Raw genomic sequence first — 20,877 nt, 5'->3', positions numbered from 1 at the left:
TCGATTAGAGCAAGTTGGCTCTGGGCGCTGAGGATGGCTCCATGTCCTTTGCCCCAGGCACTGAGAAGAGCTCGGTTGCTGAGCAACTGAGCAGTGCCCCAGATGGGCAGAGCATCACCCTGTAGTGGGCTTGCTGGGTGGATCCTGGTCAGAGCACATGTGGGAGTCTGTCTCTGACTCCCCTCTTCTCACTGAATTAAAAAAAAAAAAAAAGACTTTATTGGCTCTGGCCAATGGCTCAGTGGGTAGAGTGTTCACCTGGCATGTGGGCATGCAGACATCCTGGGTTCAATCACTGGTCAGGGTCCACATGAGAATCAACCATCTGCTTCTCTTCCCCTCCCTCTCCTCTTTCTTCCTCTCTTCCCTCTCACAGTGTGAGTCGCTTGATTGGTTAGAGCGAGGCCCCAGGCACTGAGGATAGCTCAGTTGGTCCAAGCGCTTCAGCCTCAGGTGCTAAAAATAACTTGGTACTGAAGCATTGGCCCCAGACTGTGTTGTCAGGTGGATCCCATTTGGGGTGTGTGTGGGAGTCTGCCTCACTATCTCCCCTCCTCTTACCAAAAAAAAAAAAAAAGTTTTTATTGAAGAAGGGCATGCATACAAATCATAAGGTCACTGAATTATTAGAAAGTGAATTCCCCAGCTTGCTCCCCAGCATATGTCATCAGTTTGCCTCAAATAAACTCTTTCCAAAAAAAGAAAGTGAAATCAACTTGTGTAATCACCCCTTGGGTCACCTGCTTCTTCTCAGATTTTACTGTCTCCCTGTTCCCCCAAAGCAGCTGTTATCTGACTTCTATTATTGCAGATTTTCCGTTACTAATTTTTTTCTTTAAAAATCAACTTTATTGAGCTATACTTTTCACAGAATAAAATGCACTCATTTTACGAATGTACACATACACATATTACACATGTATACATTTGAAAAACCACCAAAATCAAGATAGAGACTATTTCCAACACCCCACATGCTTTTTTACAGTAAATTACCCCTCTCCCACATCTTTGGCACCAGGTAACCATTGATCTGTTTTTTTGTCATTGTATAGGTTAGTTTTGCCTATTTTAGAATTTCTTATATATGGAATCTCTTGATTAGTTTTGGCTGTCTTAGAATTTCTTATATATGAAATCTGAGTATGGCTTCTTTTGCTTGGCATATGATTTTTGAGATTCATGTTGTTGCATGTATCAGTTGTTCGTTCCTTCTATTAAATGTTGAGTGTATTCCTTTGTAGGGATAGTCCATGCTTTGTTTATCTGTTCACCTGTTTGGGTCGATTCTTGCTTTTTGCTATTATAAATAAAGCTGCTATACTTGTGGAAGTTTCCCAATGGACTTATGCTTACATTTCTCTTGAGTAACTAAGGAGTAGATTGCTGGGTCATTTCTAAGTTCTAGAACCTCTGTTCTAGAAGAAACTGCCAAACTTTTTTTACGTTCTCACTAGAACTAACTGAAAGTCGAAAGTCTTAGTTGTTTTTATATCCTCACCAACACTTTAATTTTAAACATTTTAGTGGTATCCACATCTCCTTGTGGGTTTAAGTTGCACTTTTGATAACTTAGACATATATATATATATATATTCTGTAAGGACCAGTAGAAAATGTGGTGCAAAATTTGCTAAGGAAAGTTTGTTATTCGCACAGTAAATGAGGTGGTCTGAATTTTAGTATCCATTTTGCCTTTTCTTTTTATAACTTGAGAATATCCTCTGAGTAGTAGCAGATGCTATTACTTCTGGCATGGAGTATAGGCCCAGCATTGATCTATCCTAGATGGGGTGCTTTTGTTAGACTAGTAGTCTGTTTTTCCTCCTTAAGATTATAGGTCAATGTTTTTCCAAGTGAGCATCAGATGAAGTTAATTGTCTGAACACACATACACATATACAAAAAGAGAGAGAGAGAGAGAGAGAATGTGTTTTTAAGGGTCTTTGTGTTAAAAGGAATTTCTTTAGAAAATTTGTATCTTACTATGCTAGAGATGAATTTATGACTTAACTACATGCTCTTCTGGTTGTGTCAAGGTAGTAGTGCAAATGTTGCAGTTTTTAGCACATTTTGTAGTCACTTAGTATTGAAGAATTTTACAGCTAATTTCTTTCTTTGATTACAGTGCCCATATATCTCCCACCAGCATCTTACCAGCTTCTGCGGAGTAAGTAGTGTACTTATAGAAGACAGTTTAAAAGTTTTAAAAAAATATTGTTAAATTGTAGAAATGAAAATTATGTATTTATGCTTACTTTAGAGGAAGGATTGTACATAACAGTGAAACTAGTTAGTATTTTATGTACTGTGGGAGGAACAAATAAAGAAGGCATGTGTTGCATTAATATGCAAAACTAAGATGAAGTTCAGATGATACTTTTTTATCATCTGAAAAGATTGAAAACTCAGCTTTTTTATTTAAGAATTAGACTTCATGTAAAAAATACAAACAGTATCCTTAACAGTTTGCTGCTTTTATTTAGCTGAGCACTGATAAATTACATATTTTGCTTTATAAACATAGCTTTGGAAAGTCTTTTTAAATGGCTGTCTATAATAGTGAGAATAGATTATTGGCACAACTAGTGCTTTCCATCTGAGTAGTATTAGTTGACATAATTTAAGCCAGTGTTCTGTATTCCTTTTAGTATTTCTTTTTACACTCTATCTTACCCATTTAAATATCATAATAATTTATTTTACTGGTCAAAGGCTTTAACATTTGTATTTATATGGTCAGGTACCCAGTTAGGTTGACTGCTTCTCACTGAAATGTGTTCTGTTCTGTAGCGTTTTAGAAAGAACAATTAGAGCAGCTGTGGAACAGCACCTTTTTGATCTGCAGAGCAGCATAGATCATGATCTTAAGAATTTACAACAGCAAAGTCTGGTGTGTAATAATGAAGCAGGAAGTGTTAATTGTGATGGGGAAGGATCTAATAACCAGTAAGAAACTTCTAAAATATTTTACTGTTTTATTAAGAGTTATACAGTTATTTTGTTATTTTTTTTAAAAACTGTATTTTTACTTAAAGGAGGTCTGACCTTACTTGGGGATTTCTGAAAGTCAGTGTGAAAAGTGACTTTGTATGCACTTGTTTATAAATTATGTTTACTTATGTAACATTGTAAATCTCAGAAATCGTTCATTAAGTCCGACACAGCCAGGTTTTCCTTCCTGAACACTAGGTAGAATAGTTAGCTTACCTTTACAGACTATGTTGTATGAAAAATATCTTTAAAAAATTGGATCTCTGTGCAACATGTGGTCACAGGAGAGACCAGCAAAGATCTAGACAGGTTATAGGGATAGGAGATTGACATTACTCCTGGTGCATGTGATCACTGATTGAAATGGCAAGCAGATTCATCTTTTGCTATTTTAATTGTTATTTCTTGCCACCAGCCTCTACCCTCCCTACATGGTTTTTTAAAAAAATTTTTAGGGTAGCTGTTAATAGTTAATTTGTGTAAGTTTAAAGTACCTCTGTGTACTATGTAATGTGATATTACTTCATTCTTTTAAAAAAATTTTTATTTTTCTGAAGTGAGAAGCGGGGAGGCACAGAGACAGACACCTGCATGCACCTGACCGGAATCCACTTGGCAAGCCCACTAGGGGACAATGCTCTGCCCATCTGGGGCATTGCTCTGTTGTAACCAGAGCCATTCTAGCACCTGAGGTGGATGCAGCCATCCTCAGCACCGGGCCAACTTTGCTCCAATGGAGCCTTGGCTATGGAAGGGGAAGAGAGAGAGAGAGAAAGGAGAGGGGAGGATGGAGAAGCAGATGGGCACTTCTCCTGTGTGCCCTGGCTGGGAATCGAATCTGGGACTTCCACATGCCGGGCTGATGCTCTATCACTGAGCCAACTGGCCAGGGCTATTACTTTCTTCTTAATATGACTTGCTATCTTTATTTATTTATTTTTTCTGAAGCTGGAAACGGGAAGAGACAGTCAGACAGACTCCTGCATGCGCCCGACTGGGATCCACCCGGCACGCCCACCAGGGGCGACGCTCTGCCCACCAGGGGGCGATGCTCTGCCCCTCTGGGGCGTCGCTCTGTTGCGACCAGAGCCACTCTAGCGCCTGGGCATAGGCCAAGGAGCCATCCCCAGCGCCTGGGCCATCTTTGCTCCAATGGAGCCTTGTTGCCGGAGGGGAAGAGAGAGACAGAGAAGAAGGAGAGGGGGAGGGGTGGAGAAGCAGGTGGGCGCTTCTCTTGTGTGCCCTGGCTGGGAATAGAACTCGGGACTTCCTCACGCCAGGCCGACGCTCCACCACTGAGCCAACCGGCCAGGGCCTGACTTGCTATCTTTAAATGAATAAAAGCCTCATCATATTTCCTCTTGCCTCAGCCTTGCACTTTAGGGTATATATGTGCCTTCCTCTGAGACCACATGTGATGATTTCAGTTTTTATTTATCAATTTTCCTGAGTAGTAATAGTTGACATAATTTAAGCCAGTGTTCTGTATTCCTTTTAGTATTTCTTTTTACACTCTATCTTACCCATTTAAATATCATAATAATTTATTTTACTGGTCAAAGGCTTTAACATTTGTATTTATATGGTCAGGTGCCCACTTAGGTTGACTGCTTCTCAGTGAAATGTGTTCTGTTCTGTAGCGTTCTGTTATGTGCCAAAATAACAATGAGAAAGATGAGAAAGATGTACCCAAATTTGGAGAATTCATAGGAAGGTAAAAAATAGATGATTGGGTAGAGTTATATATTTTTAAAAGGCCAAATATGTCTAGTGTACTAGAATAGCTATTAAATATGAATTTAAGCAAAAAATTAATGTCTGTGAAAACCAATATTTGTAATGTATATATTTATTTTAGGACCATATTGTACAACTGCAGAAATATCATGTCACCAGCCCTGGTTTATATTCTTTGAAGGCATGATTAGAACTGATAGAACTGGAACCGTAGGGAGTATTTGGGCTGAATATGAAGGAAAAAAAACAGCATCTAAAAGTTGGTAAAAGTGGGAAAATGTTTCCAAGGATATAATATTAGTAGTTCCTTGGAGTTTGCCCTTAGCTTAGCTAGAGGTCCTGAAAACCTATGCCCATGCTTAGACAATATTCTTATTTTTACCTCTGGCAACAATATTTTTATTTTTACCATTTATGTTCTATCAATAGTGGTATTGTCTTTGTAAACAAAAATCTGCGGTAGGAAGCTCTCCCTGTTGTGCTTGATAAGTTGTTGGACACTAGAGTATCTAGTGCTAGACTTGTGTTTTAATCATGCGGTCTTTATTATGATACATTATGTGCATTTATTTGTCAGGGAAATTGTTATTTTGGCACATAAATTTTTTTTAAAGCCGTTTATTTGCTTTTGAAAATTGTCAAAAGGGATAGCAACAAGGTAGTAGATTCCTCACAACATCCCATGGAAAGACAAAAATAAACTTAGTACATTTAGTAATAGAATTTGGCAGGATAAAGAAAGTATGAATTTTTATGAAAAGGATGCATTTTTCTCTAAGAAGTAACAGTTTCAGATCATTGTTGATATTTATTTTAAAGACATTAAATATTCAACATTTGGCCTGATCAGACTTTTTAATCTTCATTACTAGGGTTGATATTGCTGATGATATTATTAATGCCAGTGAAAGTAACAGAGACTGTTCAGAACCTGTGGCTAGCACTAATTTAGATAATGAAGTTATGCAGCAAGATTTTGTATTTGAGGATGAAGAAAATAACCAGGTAAGAAATACAAAGACTTAAAAATCTCTTATGTATGCTAGACAATACAACTCTAATTGCTTCATGTGTTCTTTTGATACCAGATGCCTGTCTTTGCTAACACACATAATTGTCTTGATTTGAAGTCTCGAGAACATAAATTTTCTCTGTAAAGGTCAGGAACAATCATTGGGTAGAAAAGTAGGTATAAAATGTCTTATATTGAAAGATTTTCTAGAAAGAAAAAATTTAATTCTTAGATGAGGTGGTTGGTGGTATTGTGGTAGAATTTTATTCTTTTAAAAATTTTTATTTCCCAGATTTTTTTCTGAAGAACATAGGACCTTTTCATAATTAGACAAAGCCCATGAACATCATTTTAAAAATAAATTAGTTTCACTGTCACAATTGTTAGTAATAACATTGTTTTTTTGTTTTGTTTTGTTTTTCTTTTTCTGAAGCTGGAAACGGGGAGAGACAGTCAGACAGACTCCCGCATGCGCCCGACCAGGATCCACCCGGCACGCCCACCAGGGGGCGACGCTCTGCCCACCAGGGGGCGATGCTCTGCCCCTCCGGGGTGTCGCTCTGTTGTGACCAGAGCCACTCCAGCGCCTGGGCAGAGGCCAAGGAGCCATCCCCAGCTCCCGGGCCATCTTTGCTCCAATGGAGCCTCGCTGCGGAAGGGGAAGAGAGAGACAGAGAGGAAGGAGAGGGGGAGGGGTGGAGAAGCAAATGGGCGCTTCTCCTGTGTGCCCTGGCCGGGAATCGAACCCGGGACCTCTGCACGCCAGGCCAACGCTCCACCACCGAGCCAACCGGCCAGGGCCAACATTGTTTTTTTTTTAACATAATTTCAGTAAATGTACAAAGCAGCATGTAAGACATGTTTCAATGTTTAGTTTTGATAACACTTTTTAAGATAATATAATTGATAAGGATGTTTTCTTTAGCATGTTTTCATTCTAAAACATAAACTAAAGTAGGTATAATAAGGAATTTAGAGTTAGCCAATTGAGATTTGTATTTTCTGGCTTCACAACTCTTCTTTTTTTCCTAAGTGAGAGGTGGGGAGATAGACAGACTCCCACATGCATCCCCACCAGGGATCCACCCAGCAACCCTGTTTGAGGCTGAAGCTTGAATCAAACGAGCTATCTATCCTCAATGCCTGAGTCTGATGCTCTGACCTATGCTCAGTTCCTGGGGTGGATGTCAAACCAGTCAAGCGACTGGCTAAGGAGAGAGAAGGGGGAGAGTGAGGGGCAGAGAAGCAGATGGTCACTTCTCATGTATGCTTTGACTGGGAATTGAACCTGGGATGCCCCTACGCCGGGCTGACCCTCTATCCACTGAGCCAACCGACCTGGGTCTGGCCAGGTCTAAGCCAACTCTTTTTTTTTTTTTAAATAAATTTTTATTAATGGTAATGGGATGACATTAATAAATCAGGGTACATATATTCAAAGAAAACATGTCTAGGTTATTTTGTCATTAAATTATGTTGCATACCCCTCGCCCAAAGTCAGATTGTCCTTCGCCACCCTCTATCTAGTTCTCTGTGCCCCTCCCCCTCCCCCTAACTCTCCCCCTGTCCTCCCTCCCCCCACCCCTGGTAACCACCACACTCTTGTCCATGTCTCTTAGTCTCATTTTTATGTTCCACCAATGTATGGAATCATGTATTTCTTGTTTTTTTCTGATTTACTTATTTCACTCCTTATAATGTTATCAAGATCCCACCATTTTGCTGTAAATGATCTGATGTCATCGTTTCTTATGGCTGAGTAGTATTCCATAGTGTATATGTGCCACATCTTCTTTATCCAGTCTTCTATTGAAGGGCTTTTTGGTTGTTTCCATGTCTTGGCCACTGTGAACAGTGCTGCAATGAACATGGGGCTACATGTGTCTTCACGTATCAATGTTTCTGAGGTTTTGGGGTATATACCCAGTAGAGGGATTGCTGGGTCATAAGGTAGTTCTATTTGCAGTTTTTTGAGGAACCACCATACTTTCCTCCATAATGGTTGTACTACTTTACAGTCCCACCAACAGTGAATGAGGGTTCCTTTTTCTCCACAGCCTCTCCAACATTTGCTATTACCCGTCTTGTTGATCATAGCTAATCTAACAGGGGTGAGGTGGTATCTCATTGTAGTTTTGATTTGCATTTCCCTAATAACTAATGAAGCTGAGCATTTTTTCATATATCTGTTGGCCATTTGTATCTCTTCCTGGGAGAAGTGTCTATTCATGTCTTCTTCCCATTTTTTTATTGGATTGTTTGTTTGTTTGTTGTTGAGTTTTATGAGTTCTTTGTAAATTTTGGAAATTAGGCCCTTATCTGAGCTGTTGTTTGAAAATATCATTTCCCATTTAGTTGGCTGTCTGTTTATTTTTATATCAGTTTCTCTTGCTGAGCAAAAACTTTTTATTCTGATGTAGTCCCATTCATTTATCTTTGCCTTCACTTCTCTTGCCATTGGAGTCAAGTTCATAAAATGTTCTTTAAAACCCAGGTCCATGAGTTTAGTACCTATGTCTTCTTCTATGTACTTTATTGTTTCAGGTCTTATATTTAGGTCTTTGATCCATTTTGAATTAATTTTAGTACACGGGGACAGTAAGCCAACTCTTAATAGCAGTGTGACTTCAGTCAAGTCACCTAACTTCTCTGAGGTTCTCTTTTCTGTAGATAAATGGAGGACAGAGTAATACCAATGTTAGAGAACTATTTTATCAAAAGAAGTGAAAATATAAAATTATTCTATAGTTTGGAAAACATTTCACAGAAGTTAAATTGCTGCTGTTACTTTCACTGACTGGACTTGTATATTTCTTGTGTATTAATGCCGTTACTTCCACTGGTAATTAGATTAATCTCTTTTCATCTGTTCATGAGTATTGCTTCTGTAGTTGTCTCCTTGCCCTTTCCTCTATTTCTCTGCCTGTGTACTGGATCATGCCCATTAGTGTAAAATATTTCTCCCATGTTTAGTATGAAGAAACCTTTCTCTTGCTCCTTCATCCCAGTCTAGTAATTCCCTTTTTTTCCTATCTTTTTTTTATATGAATTGTCGGCTTCCTTTGAATGAATTGTCTCTGTCTTCCTTATTCTCTCTTCTCAGTCTTTCTTGAACCCACTCCAGGCAACCTTTTGCCCATACCTTCCTCTGAAACTGCTCTTGCAAGTCACCAATGATGTCTGTTGCAGCTTTTACTTGACCTGATAGCACCGTTTATTTCAGTTAATTTCTTCCACAATCTTGGTACATTTTCTTCACTTGACTTTTAGGATATCTCACTCTCTAGGGTTTTTTTCTATGTAACTGGCTGCACTATCGCTTTGTTGGTTGGTTTTCATGTTCTGAACCTCTGAAATTTGGAATAGCCCCGAGGCCAAGTCTCAGATTATTTTCATTCCTTTCAATTCTTTGTTAATCTCACTGAGTCTAGTCAGATAACATATATATGCTAAAGATTTCCAAATTTATATCTCCAGTATAGACCTCTCTCTTAAATTTTAGATTCCTAAATCCAGCTGTTTTACTCAACATTTCATTTGAGTATTTTATAAGCATCTTTTTTATTTTTTTAAAAGATTTTATTTGTTGATTTTATGGAGGGGTGGGGGGGACAAGAAGTAGTGGTTTCACTCTAGCTGTTCAGTGGTTGCTTGTCATATGTGCCTTAACTGGGTAAGCCCAAGATTTCAAACCAGCGACCTCAGCGTTCCAGGTCAGTGCTCTGTCCACTGTGCCACTGAATATTTTGTAAGTATCTTACAAGGTCTGGCTGAGTATTTTGTAAGTATCTTAAACTTAACATGTACAGCCCTGGCCAGATAGCTCGGTTGGTTAAAGCATCATCCTGAAATGCTGTGGTTGCTGGTTTGATCCCCTGTCAGGGAACATACAGGAACAGGTGTTCCTGTCTCTTGCTCTGTCCCTTTTTCTCTCTAAAAATGAATAAAATAAAAATTAAAAAAATTTTTTTTAAAGAATGAGAATCTTAAAAAAAAAGTGAATGAATTAAATTTATTATCTTGGCACATCTGCTCCTTTTGTCTTTAAAATCTTGTTTAACATTAAAAGGCAATTTTTCCTTCTATATGTACAGGCCAAAAATCTTGAGCCATTCTTGATTTCTTTCTCACATTTATTTGAGTTGTTAAGGTCTTTGGCCCATTTTTTTAGTCAGATAGATTGTTTTCTTACTGTTGAATTTTAAGAGTTTTTTGTATATTTTATATAGCAGTCCTTCTTTTTTTTAAATTTTATTTATTTTTTACAGAGACAGAGTGAGTCAGAGAGAGAGATAGACAGGGATAGACAGACAGGAATGGAGAGAGATGAGAAGCATCAATCATTAGTTTTTCATAGCGCATTGCAACACCTTAGTTGTTCATTGATTGCTTTCTCATATGTGCCTTGACCGCGGGCCTTCAGCAGACCAAGTAACCCCTTGCTGGAGCCAGCGACCTTGGGTTCACGCTGGTGGGCTTTTGCTCAAACCAGATGAGCCTGCGCTCAAGCTGGTGACCTTGGGGTCTCAAACCTGGGTCTTCTGCATCCCAGTCCGACGCTCTATCCACTGCGCCACCGCCTGGTCAGGCTATACCAGTCCTTTCTTAGATGTGTCTTTTGCCAATATTTTCTCCCAGTTTGTGGCATACCTTACATTAAATTCCACAAAGCAGAAGCGTTCAATTTTAATGAAGTCCTGCTCATCACTTATTTCTTTAATGGATCATGTCTTTGGTGATGTATCTAAAAAATTCTCAGATACTCAAGGTCATCTAGGTTTTCTCCTAGGAGTTTTCTAGTTTTACATTTTAAATTTAATATCTATGATCTACTTTGTTTTTTTTTTTTGTTTTAGTTTTTGTTTTGTTTTTTTCCTTCTTTTTCCAAGTGAGAGGAGGGAAAATAGACTCCTGCATGCACCCCAACTAGGATCCACCCAGCAGTCCCTTCTGGGACCAGTGTTCTCCCCATCTGGGGCCATGCCCGCAACTGAGCTATTTTTAGTGCCTGAAGAGGAGGCTCCACAGAGTCATCCTCATGTCTGGGGCTGATGTGCTCAAACAAATTGAGCCATGGCTGCAGTGGGGGAAGAGAGAGAGAGAGAGAGAGAAAGAGAGAATAGGGTGGGGGAGGGATAGAGAAGCAGATGCTCACTTCTCCTATGTGCCTTGATTGGGAATCAAATCTGAGACATCCACTCACAGGGCCAATGCTCTCCCACTGAGCCAACCGGCCAAGGCTCATTTTAAATATTGGTTCTGGGTGATAGTTATTTCATATACCCAGAAACCTTCACATAGAAGAATAAAGTTACCATATTCCAGAACATGAAATTTGCTAAAGTCTGTTTTCAGATCAGTGGTTCTCACACTGGATTTCAGAACCTCTTTATACTCTTAAAAGTTACTGAGGCTCCTATAAAGCTATTGTTTATATAGGTCTATTTATCAATATGTACTATTTATCAAAAAATATATATATGTATTTTTAAACAGAGTCAGGCTACAAAATATTTTTTTTTAATCAATGTAATTTACCTATTTATTTACAGAGACAGAGAGTCAGAGGGATAGATAGGGACAGACAGACAGTAATGGAGAGAGATGAGAAGCATCAATCATTAGTTTTTCGTTGCAACACTTTAGTTCATTGATTGCTTTCTCATATATGCGTTGACTGTGGGCCTTTAGCAGACCAAGTAACCCCTTGCTCGAGCCAGCGACCTTGGGTCCAAGCTGGTGAGCTTTACTCAAACCAGATGAGCCCGTGCTCAAGCTGGCGACCTCGGGATCTTGAACCTGATTCCTCCGCATCCCAGTTCAGCACTCTATCCACTGCGCCACCACCTGGTCAGGCCAAAATAGTTTTTTAAACATTTAAAAAATGTTTAACTCATTCAAGGTGACATAAATAAGGTTGCCTTTTTTTTTTTTTAAGAATTTTAGTCATTTTTTTTCTTTTTTTTTAGAGAGAGAGAGAGAAAGAAGGGAGAGAGAAGGGGGGGAGGAGCAGGAAGCATCAACTCCCATATGTGCCTTGACCAGGCAAGCCTAAGGGTTCGAACCGGCGACCTCAGAGTTCCAAGTTGACTCTTTATCCACTGTGCCACCACAGGCCAGACCCAATAAGGTTGCTTTTTTTTTTAAGGCAGTTATTTAAAATTTATTGTGAAGAGTGGCATGGTTGTTGTTATAGGTTCTAAACGTTTAAAGTGTTAGAAGACAGTTTAGCCTTACAGAAAAGGGGAGAAGTATTTTAATAGCTTTTTCAGATCATTATTGACTGTTTTTCATATTAAACAAAACTAGACTAGTGGTAGTTTCTTAACACTCTAAGAATTCTTAAGAATTGAACCTTTTGGCCCTGGCCAGTTGGCTCAGCAGTTGAGCATCAACCTGGCATGGAAGTCCCATGTTCAGATCCTGGTCAGGGCCCACAGGAGAGATGATCATCTGCTTTACTCCCCTCTTCCTTCCCCTGCTCTCTCTTTCTTTTTCTCTCTCTTTCTTTCCTGAAGCAATGGCTTGATTGATTCGAGCATGTTGGACCCAGGAGCTGAGGATGACTCCGACAAGCCTCTGCCTCAGGTGCTAAAAATAGCTCAGTTGCAAGTGGCCTCAGATGGGCAGAGTGTCGGCACCTGATGGGGGTTGCTGGGTGGATCTCAGTCGGGGTGCATGCGAACGTCTGTCTCTGTATTTCCCCTACTCACTTAAAAGGGAAAAAAAAGAAACCTTTTGTTGATTTCAGAAGTGGTAATCAAAAACACTATAAAAAGTTTATATAATTTGTAATAATGGACAGGACTTGAGTTAGATTTGGTAGGTACAGTGGTACCTTGAGATATGAGCAGAACAACATAAGATTTTTTTTAAGATACGAGCTGCGACTCAGTCTGTATTTTGTTTGAGATTCGAGCGAAATTCAGAGATACGAGTCCTGATTTGGGAATCTGCCGCTAGTTGGCACGTTGGCGCATGGGTGCAATATCAGCAGCACAACACCAGCATCTTGTTTTTTCTCACGTGTTACCTGCAGAATCAAGTTGAATCTCGTGCGCTGTACTCATTCTTGCATCATTTTTGCATTTTTTATTAACGTTTTTTGTGTGCTATCATGGAGCCGAAGAAAGTGAGTGTAAAGAACAGTGGTGAGAAGAAGAGAATGATGTCGATAGAAGTAAAGCAAGAAATAATAGAGAAACATGAGCATGGTGTATGAGTGATTGAACTGGCAAGGCTGTATGACCGCAATACATCTACAATTTGTACCATCCTTAAACAAAAGGATGCCATCAAAAGCACAAAGCCAGCAAAAGGAACTATAAAGGACAAATATCCATGAAGAAATGGAGAAGCTTCTGCTGGTGTGGGTGAAAGAGAAAGAGCTGGCAGGAGATACAGTGATGGAGACTGTAATATGTGAAAAGGCAGGTATTATTTACAGCGACTTGAAGAAGAAAGAACCATCAACCTCAAAAGAGGCAGCAGAAGATACACTTAAGGCAAGTCACGGCTGGTTTGAAAATTTCAAGAAGAGATCTGGCATCCACTGGGTGGTGAGGCATGGTGAAGCTGTGAGTGCTGACGTTAAGGCACGTTTGCTGCGCTTATTGCTAAAGAAGGCTACATCCCCCAACAAGTGTTCAACTGTGATGAAACAGGATTGTTTTGGGAAAAAATGCCCAGGAGGACTTTCATCACCACAAAGGAGAAGAAGCTGCCAGGCTATAAACCCATGAAGGACCGTCTGACCCTTGTATTGTGTGCAAATGCTAGCAGTGACTGTAAAGTAAAGCCACTGCTAGTATATCATTCTGAAAATCCTCGAGCCTTTAAGACTGGTAAGATTCTTAAAGAAAAACTGCAGGTTATGTTGCGCGCCAATGCTAGGGCATGGGTTACGTGGCAGTTTTTTATTGAATGGGTAAATCTCGTCTTTGGTCCTGCAGTAAAGAAATATCTTCAAGAAAATAAACTCCCGAAGATAGCATTACTAAGCCTTGAAAGTGCTCCAGCCCACCCACCGAATCTTGAAGATGACATTCTTGATGAGTTCAAATTCGTGAAAGTCCTCTACCTCCCACCCAGCGTGACTTCAATCTTGCAACCTATGGATCAGCAGGACATTTCCAACTTTAAAAAGCTTTACACAAAGCACTTGTTCCGCCATTGCTGTGAGGTGACTGAGAATACAAATCTAACCCTTCGAGAGTTTTGGAAAGATCACTACAACATCGTGATATGTTTACGCATTATTGACTTGGCTTGGCAAGAGGTTACAAGAAGAACCTTGAACTCGGCATAGAAAAAGTTATGGCCTGATGTTGCAGACAAGGACTTCAAAGGATTCGAACCAGAGACCAAGACCGAGGTAGAAGCATTGGAGGAGACTGTGTCCTTTGGAAAGTCGATGGGTCTGGAGGTAGATGAGGGTGACGTAAACGAGCTCGTGGAGGAACATGAAGAACTCTCAACTGAGGAGTTGAAGGAGCTACAGATAATGCAACATACGGAGCTTTTGCAAGAGATTAGTAGTGAGGAGCAGACAGAGTTGGAGTGATTTCTACAAGTGAAATTAAAGACATGCTGGCAATGTGGGAGAACCTTTCAAGTTTCATTGAAAAGAAACACCCAGAAAAAGTTTCAACTGGTTGTACTTCAGCACTTTTAATGACACTTGTTTGTCACATTTCCGTAACATTTTAAAGGGCAGGCAGAAGCAAACCTCTTTGGATGGATTTCACTGGGGAACAATTTTTTTTTCAATTTCTGTTGCATGAGGTTTTAGAATTGTTTCTATATCTTTCTGCATCACTGATTCCAAATCTGAAATTCATTTTTTGGTGCATGCTCTAGTTTTTATGCAATTTTAATTTCTTTTTGTTACAGTTAATGGCATGCATTGGTTTTAAAATTGGAGTTAAAGGGCAACGACTCTTGGATTAAACATAACCACAAGGCAATTAATGTTTTACAAACACCACTTTTACATAATTGTAGTTGTTTTTAAGTGTAAAAAATTATTATCTGATAAAAACATCCTCTTATTTTGTTTTAAGATTGAATCATGGCTTCTTCAAATAGGTGTAAATGTAAGGTAGTCCTGACACCTTCTGTTATGTATGTGGCTGTTACACATTTCAACGTCAAAGGCACAATATTTCATCATTTGTGACACGGGCATATATTGCCTATTTACAAGTTCCCCTTGGTGATCAAGACAAGAATTGGGCTCCTCTTATTGTGTGTCATAATTGTGAGGAAATGCTTCATGACTGGACAGAAGGAAAACATGAAGGAATGCCTTTTGGTATTCCCATGGTTTGGTGTAAACCTCAGGACCACAGCAGTGAGTGTTATTTCTGTCTGATCCATACAAAGGGCATTGGCAAGAAAAAACGGCATATGATCGCATATCCTAATATTCCTTCAGCAATACGACCTATCCCACACTCTGAGACATCCCTGGTTCTAGTTTTCAATGGTTTTATTTCTTCTAAGGATGAAGAAAGTGAACATGGTGATCAAGTATATTTTGATAAGATGCATGAGGAAATGGTTGTAGAATCTGAAGGGTCTTCTTCTGATTCCAAGCAGTCATTAACCCCTCAGCAGTTTAGCCAACCCAAATTGAATGACTTAGTAAGAATGACATAAAAATTGTTCTCGACTTTCTGAAGTATGAGGAGCATAACTGGATCATTTGTGTGAATCTTAAAATGTTACAATTTCCTGCTAGAACAACAGCGAGGTTCCACGAAGTATCCTTGCTTTCTGTATTTGTGGGACAGCCGAGCTCGGGAGAAATACTGGACACAGAGGAAGTGGGTGAAACGTGAAGCTCTGGAAGTAGGGATGCAAAATATTGTAAATGAACCTGTAGTTAATTGAGACAGGATCATTTTCCCCCCACTTCACATCAAACTTGGCTTAATGAAGCAGTTTGTTCAGGCTCTGAATAGAGAAAGTGAGTGCTTTCAACATATTATTTCTGCTTTTCCTGCCTTGTCTTTCGAGAAGATAAAAGCAGGTGTATTCAATGGACCTCAAATTTGAACCCTCATACGTGACGAAGAATTTGCCAGGAAGATGAATAGAAGGAGGAAGCAGCATGGTAGTCTTCTGTGGCAGTTACAAAGAACTTCCTTGGCAACAAAAAAGCAGAAAACTGAATTTCTGGTTCAAAGGATGCTGTTGGCTTTCTGCAACATTGGATGTAACATGAGCTTTAAGATCCACTTCCTGGCCTGACCTGTGGTGGCACAGTGGGATAAAGGTCGACCTGGGACACTGAGGTCACCGGTTCGAAACCTTGGGCTTGCCTGGTCAAGGCACATATGGGAGTTGATGCTTCCTGCTCCTCCCCCCTTCTCTCTCTCTCTCTCTCTCTCCTCTCTCTAAAAATCAATAAATAAATAAAATATTTAAAAAAAAAAAAAAAGATCCACTTCCTGAACAGTCACCTTGATCAGTTTCCCGAAAATCTTGGAGCTGTTAGTGATGAGCAGACTACTGGTGGAGCATCAAACGAGATTGTCCTCAACAAGTGCACAAACGCAAGAGCTACAAACGCAAATTTTTGCCTGAATAGAATTTGAATAAGTTTTGCGCAAATTTTATGATTAAAATAAGTGTTTTAATATGTTCTATTTAGAAATTGTAGACAAATTCTGCTGCAATCATATCTTTTAGTGTATTAGTGTATTTACTGCATTATATAAATTATATTTTCACAAGGATGATGCCCAAGAAGACATTCTATTTCATTATGTTAAACCAGGGGTAGTCAACCTTTTTATACCTACTGCTCACTTTTGTATCTCTGTTAGTAGTAAAATTTTCTAACTGCCTACCGGTTCCACAGTAATGGTGATTTATAAAGTAAGGAAATAACTTTACTTTATAAAATTTATAAAGCAGAGTTATAGCAAGTTAAAGCATATAATAATAATTACTTACCAAGTATTTTATGTCAGATTTTCGCTAAGTTTGGCAGAATAAATCTTTATAAAACAACTTACTATAGTTAAATCTTTTTATTTATACTTTGGTTGCTTCGCTACCACCCACCATGAAAGCTGGAATTCCCACTAGTGGGCGGTAGGGACCAGGTTGGCTACCACTGTGTTAAACAGTGTTAAACATGTGTTAAACATGTTGAAAATTTTTCAATATGATGAAAACCTAAAATCTTGAATTGCAAAAAAACTGTAGCTCACAGAGAAGAACTAATGTCAGATTTGAGATCAGCACACTCGAATTAGGTAAGAACAAGTGTTTCTGTGGATGCAACAAAAATTTTGTTTCCCAGTGTTTTTATTCAAAAGTCCTGCTAAGTGAAAGTGCTGAGAATGCAGCCAAAAAGGCAAACACAGGTGATGATTAAATGAAAAATATGTAATGTTAAGCTTAGGTTAAGTTTAAAGTTAAGAAAGTACATTTTTTTTACAATTAAATTTTTGTGGTTTCATTTTAAGTAAAGAAAGTGCAGTTTTAGTTTTGTTTAAAGAAAATGCAGTTTTAGTTTACATTTAGTGTTAAGAAAGTGCAGTTTTAGTTTATGTGTCTACAGTGCCTGCATCCCTTCCTCCCTCCCTCCTCCTCCGCCATTCACCTCCATTAGCTGCACTCGTCTGTCTCCAAGGTAAGAATACAGTACTAAATAACACTTTTTTCTTTTATTTCATATATTTTGTTATGCATTGGTAAAGTGTACATGTGTGTTTCTTAATTAAAAACATGTCTTTTTAAATAATTTTGTACGGTTTGGGGATGTTTCACAGGGCTGGAATGGATTAAATCTATTTCAGTTACTTTAAATGGGAGAAATTTGTTTGATACATGAGTTGACTGACTTACAAGCTCAGTTACAGAACGAATTAAACTTGTATCTCAAGGTACCACTGTATTTGTTTTGTGGAGAAATAGGGATATTATGGTGTCATCTAAGCCCATTAAGAAATAAAGCAGTGTTCTCATATGTTTTTGAGGTTCACAGTTTTTATTTCAAATATATACAATAAGGAAATGTGGTGAACTATACAACTCCTCTGTTACCTGCTAAGGGTTACCAACCTCTGTGTTTGTATCTGAGGAGGAGAAACAGCAATTGGCAAATGGGACCACGTGATCATCATTTTTAGAGGAGAGAATTCTAAGGAAGGAAAAGGAATGTGATAGTAGTAGTTACCTAATAGGGTAGTGAGAAATCCAGGGTCCTCATTTTACATACACATGACTCAGGTTTTAAGGAAGATAAAGTGCTCTCTGTATAGGTGCCAACACCTAAAGACTATTACAAATAGTAAAGAGGGACATTTGACTAACTTGTAATCTACTTTCCTAATTTCGATTGGAAACTTCCTCTCATATATGAGTTTTGGGAGCTCCATTAACACAGTGGTGGTGTTTTTTTTTTGTCAGTCTGTAGGTATAATGTTAGAACCATGTGGTGATCATGGTGATAGTGAAGATGGCTGTCTTGAGAGGTAAGTAAGCATTTTCTCTTGTTACTGCTAATTAATCATTTTGATATTTGGAGCTTTTATTTTTGGGGTAAAATTTCTAGATGACTCTAGTATAACATGTTTTAGATAATGTAAAGAACTAAGCTTCTTGTTTTAATGGTAAGCATAAAGCATATTAAATTCAAAGGGGTGCGGGTTCAGACACACATTTGTTATAATTTGGAAAACGTTCAGAGGGATGAACACAGCTGCCTTGGAGACACTTTAAACTTTCAGTTGATATGTAGAACAATTGGGATTTTATTGATACTCTGAATACACTTTTCAGTGTATCATAGACTTGAAACTATGGGTGACTAACTGAGAAATTGTAGTGTATTTGGTTCAACAAATATGTATAGGATTTTTTTGTTGTTCTTTTCTTTGGTGTGTCTCAGGACCTTTTTTTTTTTAATTAGATTTATTGAGGTAACATTGATTAATAAGATTATATAAGTTTCAGGTGTACAGCATTATAAATTGATATTTGTATATTCTGTTGCCTGCTCACCAAAGTCTATTTCCCTTTTGTTACCAGTATTTGACCCTCTCTTGTACCCCTCATTTCCCTCTGGTAACCACCATCTGTAGTCTGTCTCTGAGTTTGTTTTAGTTTGTTTTGTCAGTTTGTTTGTTACTTTTTGTTTTATGTACCACATATGAGTGAAATCATCTAGTTTTGTCATTTTTGTTTGACTTATTTCACTTAGCATAATCACCTCTCACAGTTGGTACTTGTTCACCTTTTTGGCCAGCAGTAATGAGAAGGGGATTCCTTGGGGCAGAGACTATTTCAGCCAGATATAGTCTCCATAGAGTAGCTAGAGTCTCTGAACAGAAAGAAGCTTTATAGAATGTTTTAAGTCACCATGTAGGTTTTGGATTTTGTTACCCTTCTTGTGATTCTTTAAGGTATTGGTAAGAAGTATATTATAATTTTTTTTAGGAAAGATAATTGATAGTCTGAAAACAATTTAGTAATAAAGTTGTGGACTATTTTGTAAATACTGAAAAAATCCAAACAGCATTATTTGGTGATAGCCTGTTGACAAGGACGAACTTACATTAATGCCATTGTCTCTTCATTGTGATAGGAAACCTGTTCCCTAGGGTAAGTAAATTCTTTGGAGCCGTGTCTCTGGAGCGTCCTCATACTCTGAAGGTCCACAGATTTCCTGCTTACAGCAGTTCTTGTGCTTCCTTTCAGAAGGCAGGAATGATCCTCTTCCAGCCCAGGGAGTATTGGAGATATGGGCTGAAGATATAAGATTAACAGCATTAACAGGCATCCCCAGAATGATGACATCTGGATTTGGTAGAACAATAAGGATCCATTTAGTGAGGACTCAGTCTTTTTGGAAAAAGCTCTTTTCTCTTCAACTTGTGTATAGGTTAGCAAATTTGTTTTTTAGATCCAAAGAGTTTCTTGATTAGGTGGATTTTACATTTTGTATGTTTAACACTCATGTTTCTCAGATTTAGGTGAGTAGGTCTTTTAGTCTGTTAGGATAGAATTTAGCTCATCCCCCTATTTGTTCCCACTCAAACCAGAGGAAGGCCTTTGAGCTTGCCAGGGAGTTTAGTTATTTTCATACTCGGCAAGAATAAGGTAATTAGGTATATGAGATGACTTGCTGTATTTAAAGTAAGACCTTGTCTTCTGAGTGCACACTGTCATGGCAAGGTAGAAGTAGCACCTGTGGGTATCATTGTAAATTGCCATAGTGTCTTTGGGGAGAAGAACTTTCTCACATTAGGCATATTAATAACCTACTATGTTACTACGTGCTCAGTTGACTCATCATATAGGTAGAGACCTTTTGTGACAGCTTGCTAAATAGGGGTGGTTTTTATGGGGAAGTAAGAGGTAAATTGAATTTTTTAAAAATTTTTTGTTTACATGTTATCATTATGTTTTGAGGAAGGAGAGGTTTAGAAGTAGTAACCTTGTTTTGATTATGATCGAACACAGTCAGAGTTAAAATATAGGATATAGCTATACCTTTCAAAAATCATCTTTCCCTGGCTGGACAGCTCAGTTGGTAGAGCATATCATACCGACACACAAAGGTTGTGGGTGCGATCCCTGGTCAGCGCACCTACAGGAATAGATTGATGTTTCTGTCTCTTTCTCTCTCAGATCAATAAATAAATTTTTTAAAAATCATCTTGAAAGAAAAATCCCAGAGTGGAGGAGTACAAAGCTATATGGTTAAAACTAATATTTATTTTTCAAAATCTTTTTCATTATATATTCAGTCCTTTTCGTTTCTATTTATTATGCATTTTCTCTTTTTTAAAAACATTTTTTAAAAGATTTTATTTACTGATTTTAGAGAGAGAAGAGAGAGAGAAAGGAGCGGGAATAGCGGGAAGCATCAACTCGTAGTAGTTGCTTCTCATATGAGCCCTGACTTGGCAAGCTTGGGGTTTTGAACCAGTGACCTCAGCATTCCAGGTCAACAGTTTATCTACTGTGCCACCACAGGTCAGGCTGGATTTTATTTTATTTTTTAATTAATTAATTTATTTTGGTATGCTTGTGTGGGAGGGTGGTCAGTGTTAGTTAATTTTTCTAACCTGAAGTGATTCTGTGGATCCTTTCAGTAGTGTGTGATTTTCAGA

The 20,877-nt window shown here is 38.5% G+C and overlaps 1 protein-coding gene across 7 annotated transcripts in view; it reads left to right on the top strand.

Annotated features, from left to right (window-relative positions):
• Positions 1 to 20,877, top strand: part of FAM13B (family with sequence similarity 13 member B) — a 97,938-nt gene that overhangs the window by 52,856 nt on the left and 24,205 nt on the right. For 3 of the 7 annotated variants that reach the window (XM_066344546.1, XM_066344541.1, XM_066344539.1), the window contains 4 exons: positions 2,129 to 2,170; positions 2,794 to 2,949; positions 5,604 to 5,736; positions 18,170 to 18,234. In XM_066344546.1, coding sequence (XP_066200643.1) covers positions 2,129 to 2,170; positions 2,794 to 2,949; positions 5,604 to 5,736; positions 18,170 to 18,234 — 396 coding nt within the window. The remainder of the gene's footprint in view (positions 1 to 2,128; positions 2,171 to 2,793; positions 2,950 to 5,603; positions 5,737 to 18,169; positions 18,235 to 20,877) is intronic. The other 4 variants (XM_066344544.1, XM_066344542.1, XM_066344545.1 and 1 more) reach the window with 2 other exon arrangements.

Source organism: Saccopteryx leptura, chromosome 6 (genome assembly GCF_036850995.1).
Source record: "Saccopteryx leptura isolate mSacLep1 chromosome 6, mSacLep1_pri_phased_curated, whole genome shotgun sequence".
NCBI classification, from domain to species: domain Eukaryota; kingdom Metazoa; phylum Chordata; class Mammalia; order Chiroptera; family Emballonuridae; genus Saccopteryx; species Saccopteryx leptura.
Note: the sequence above shows the minus strand (reverse complement) of the source record. Positions and strands in the feature narration are given on the sequence as shown.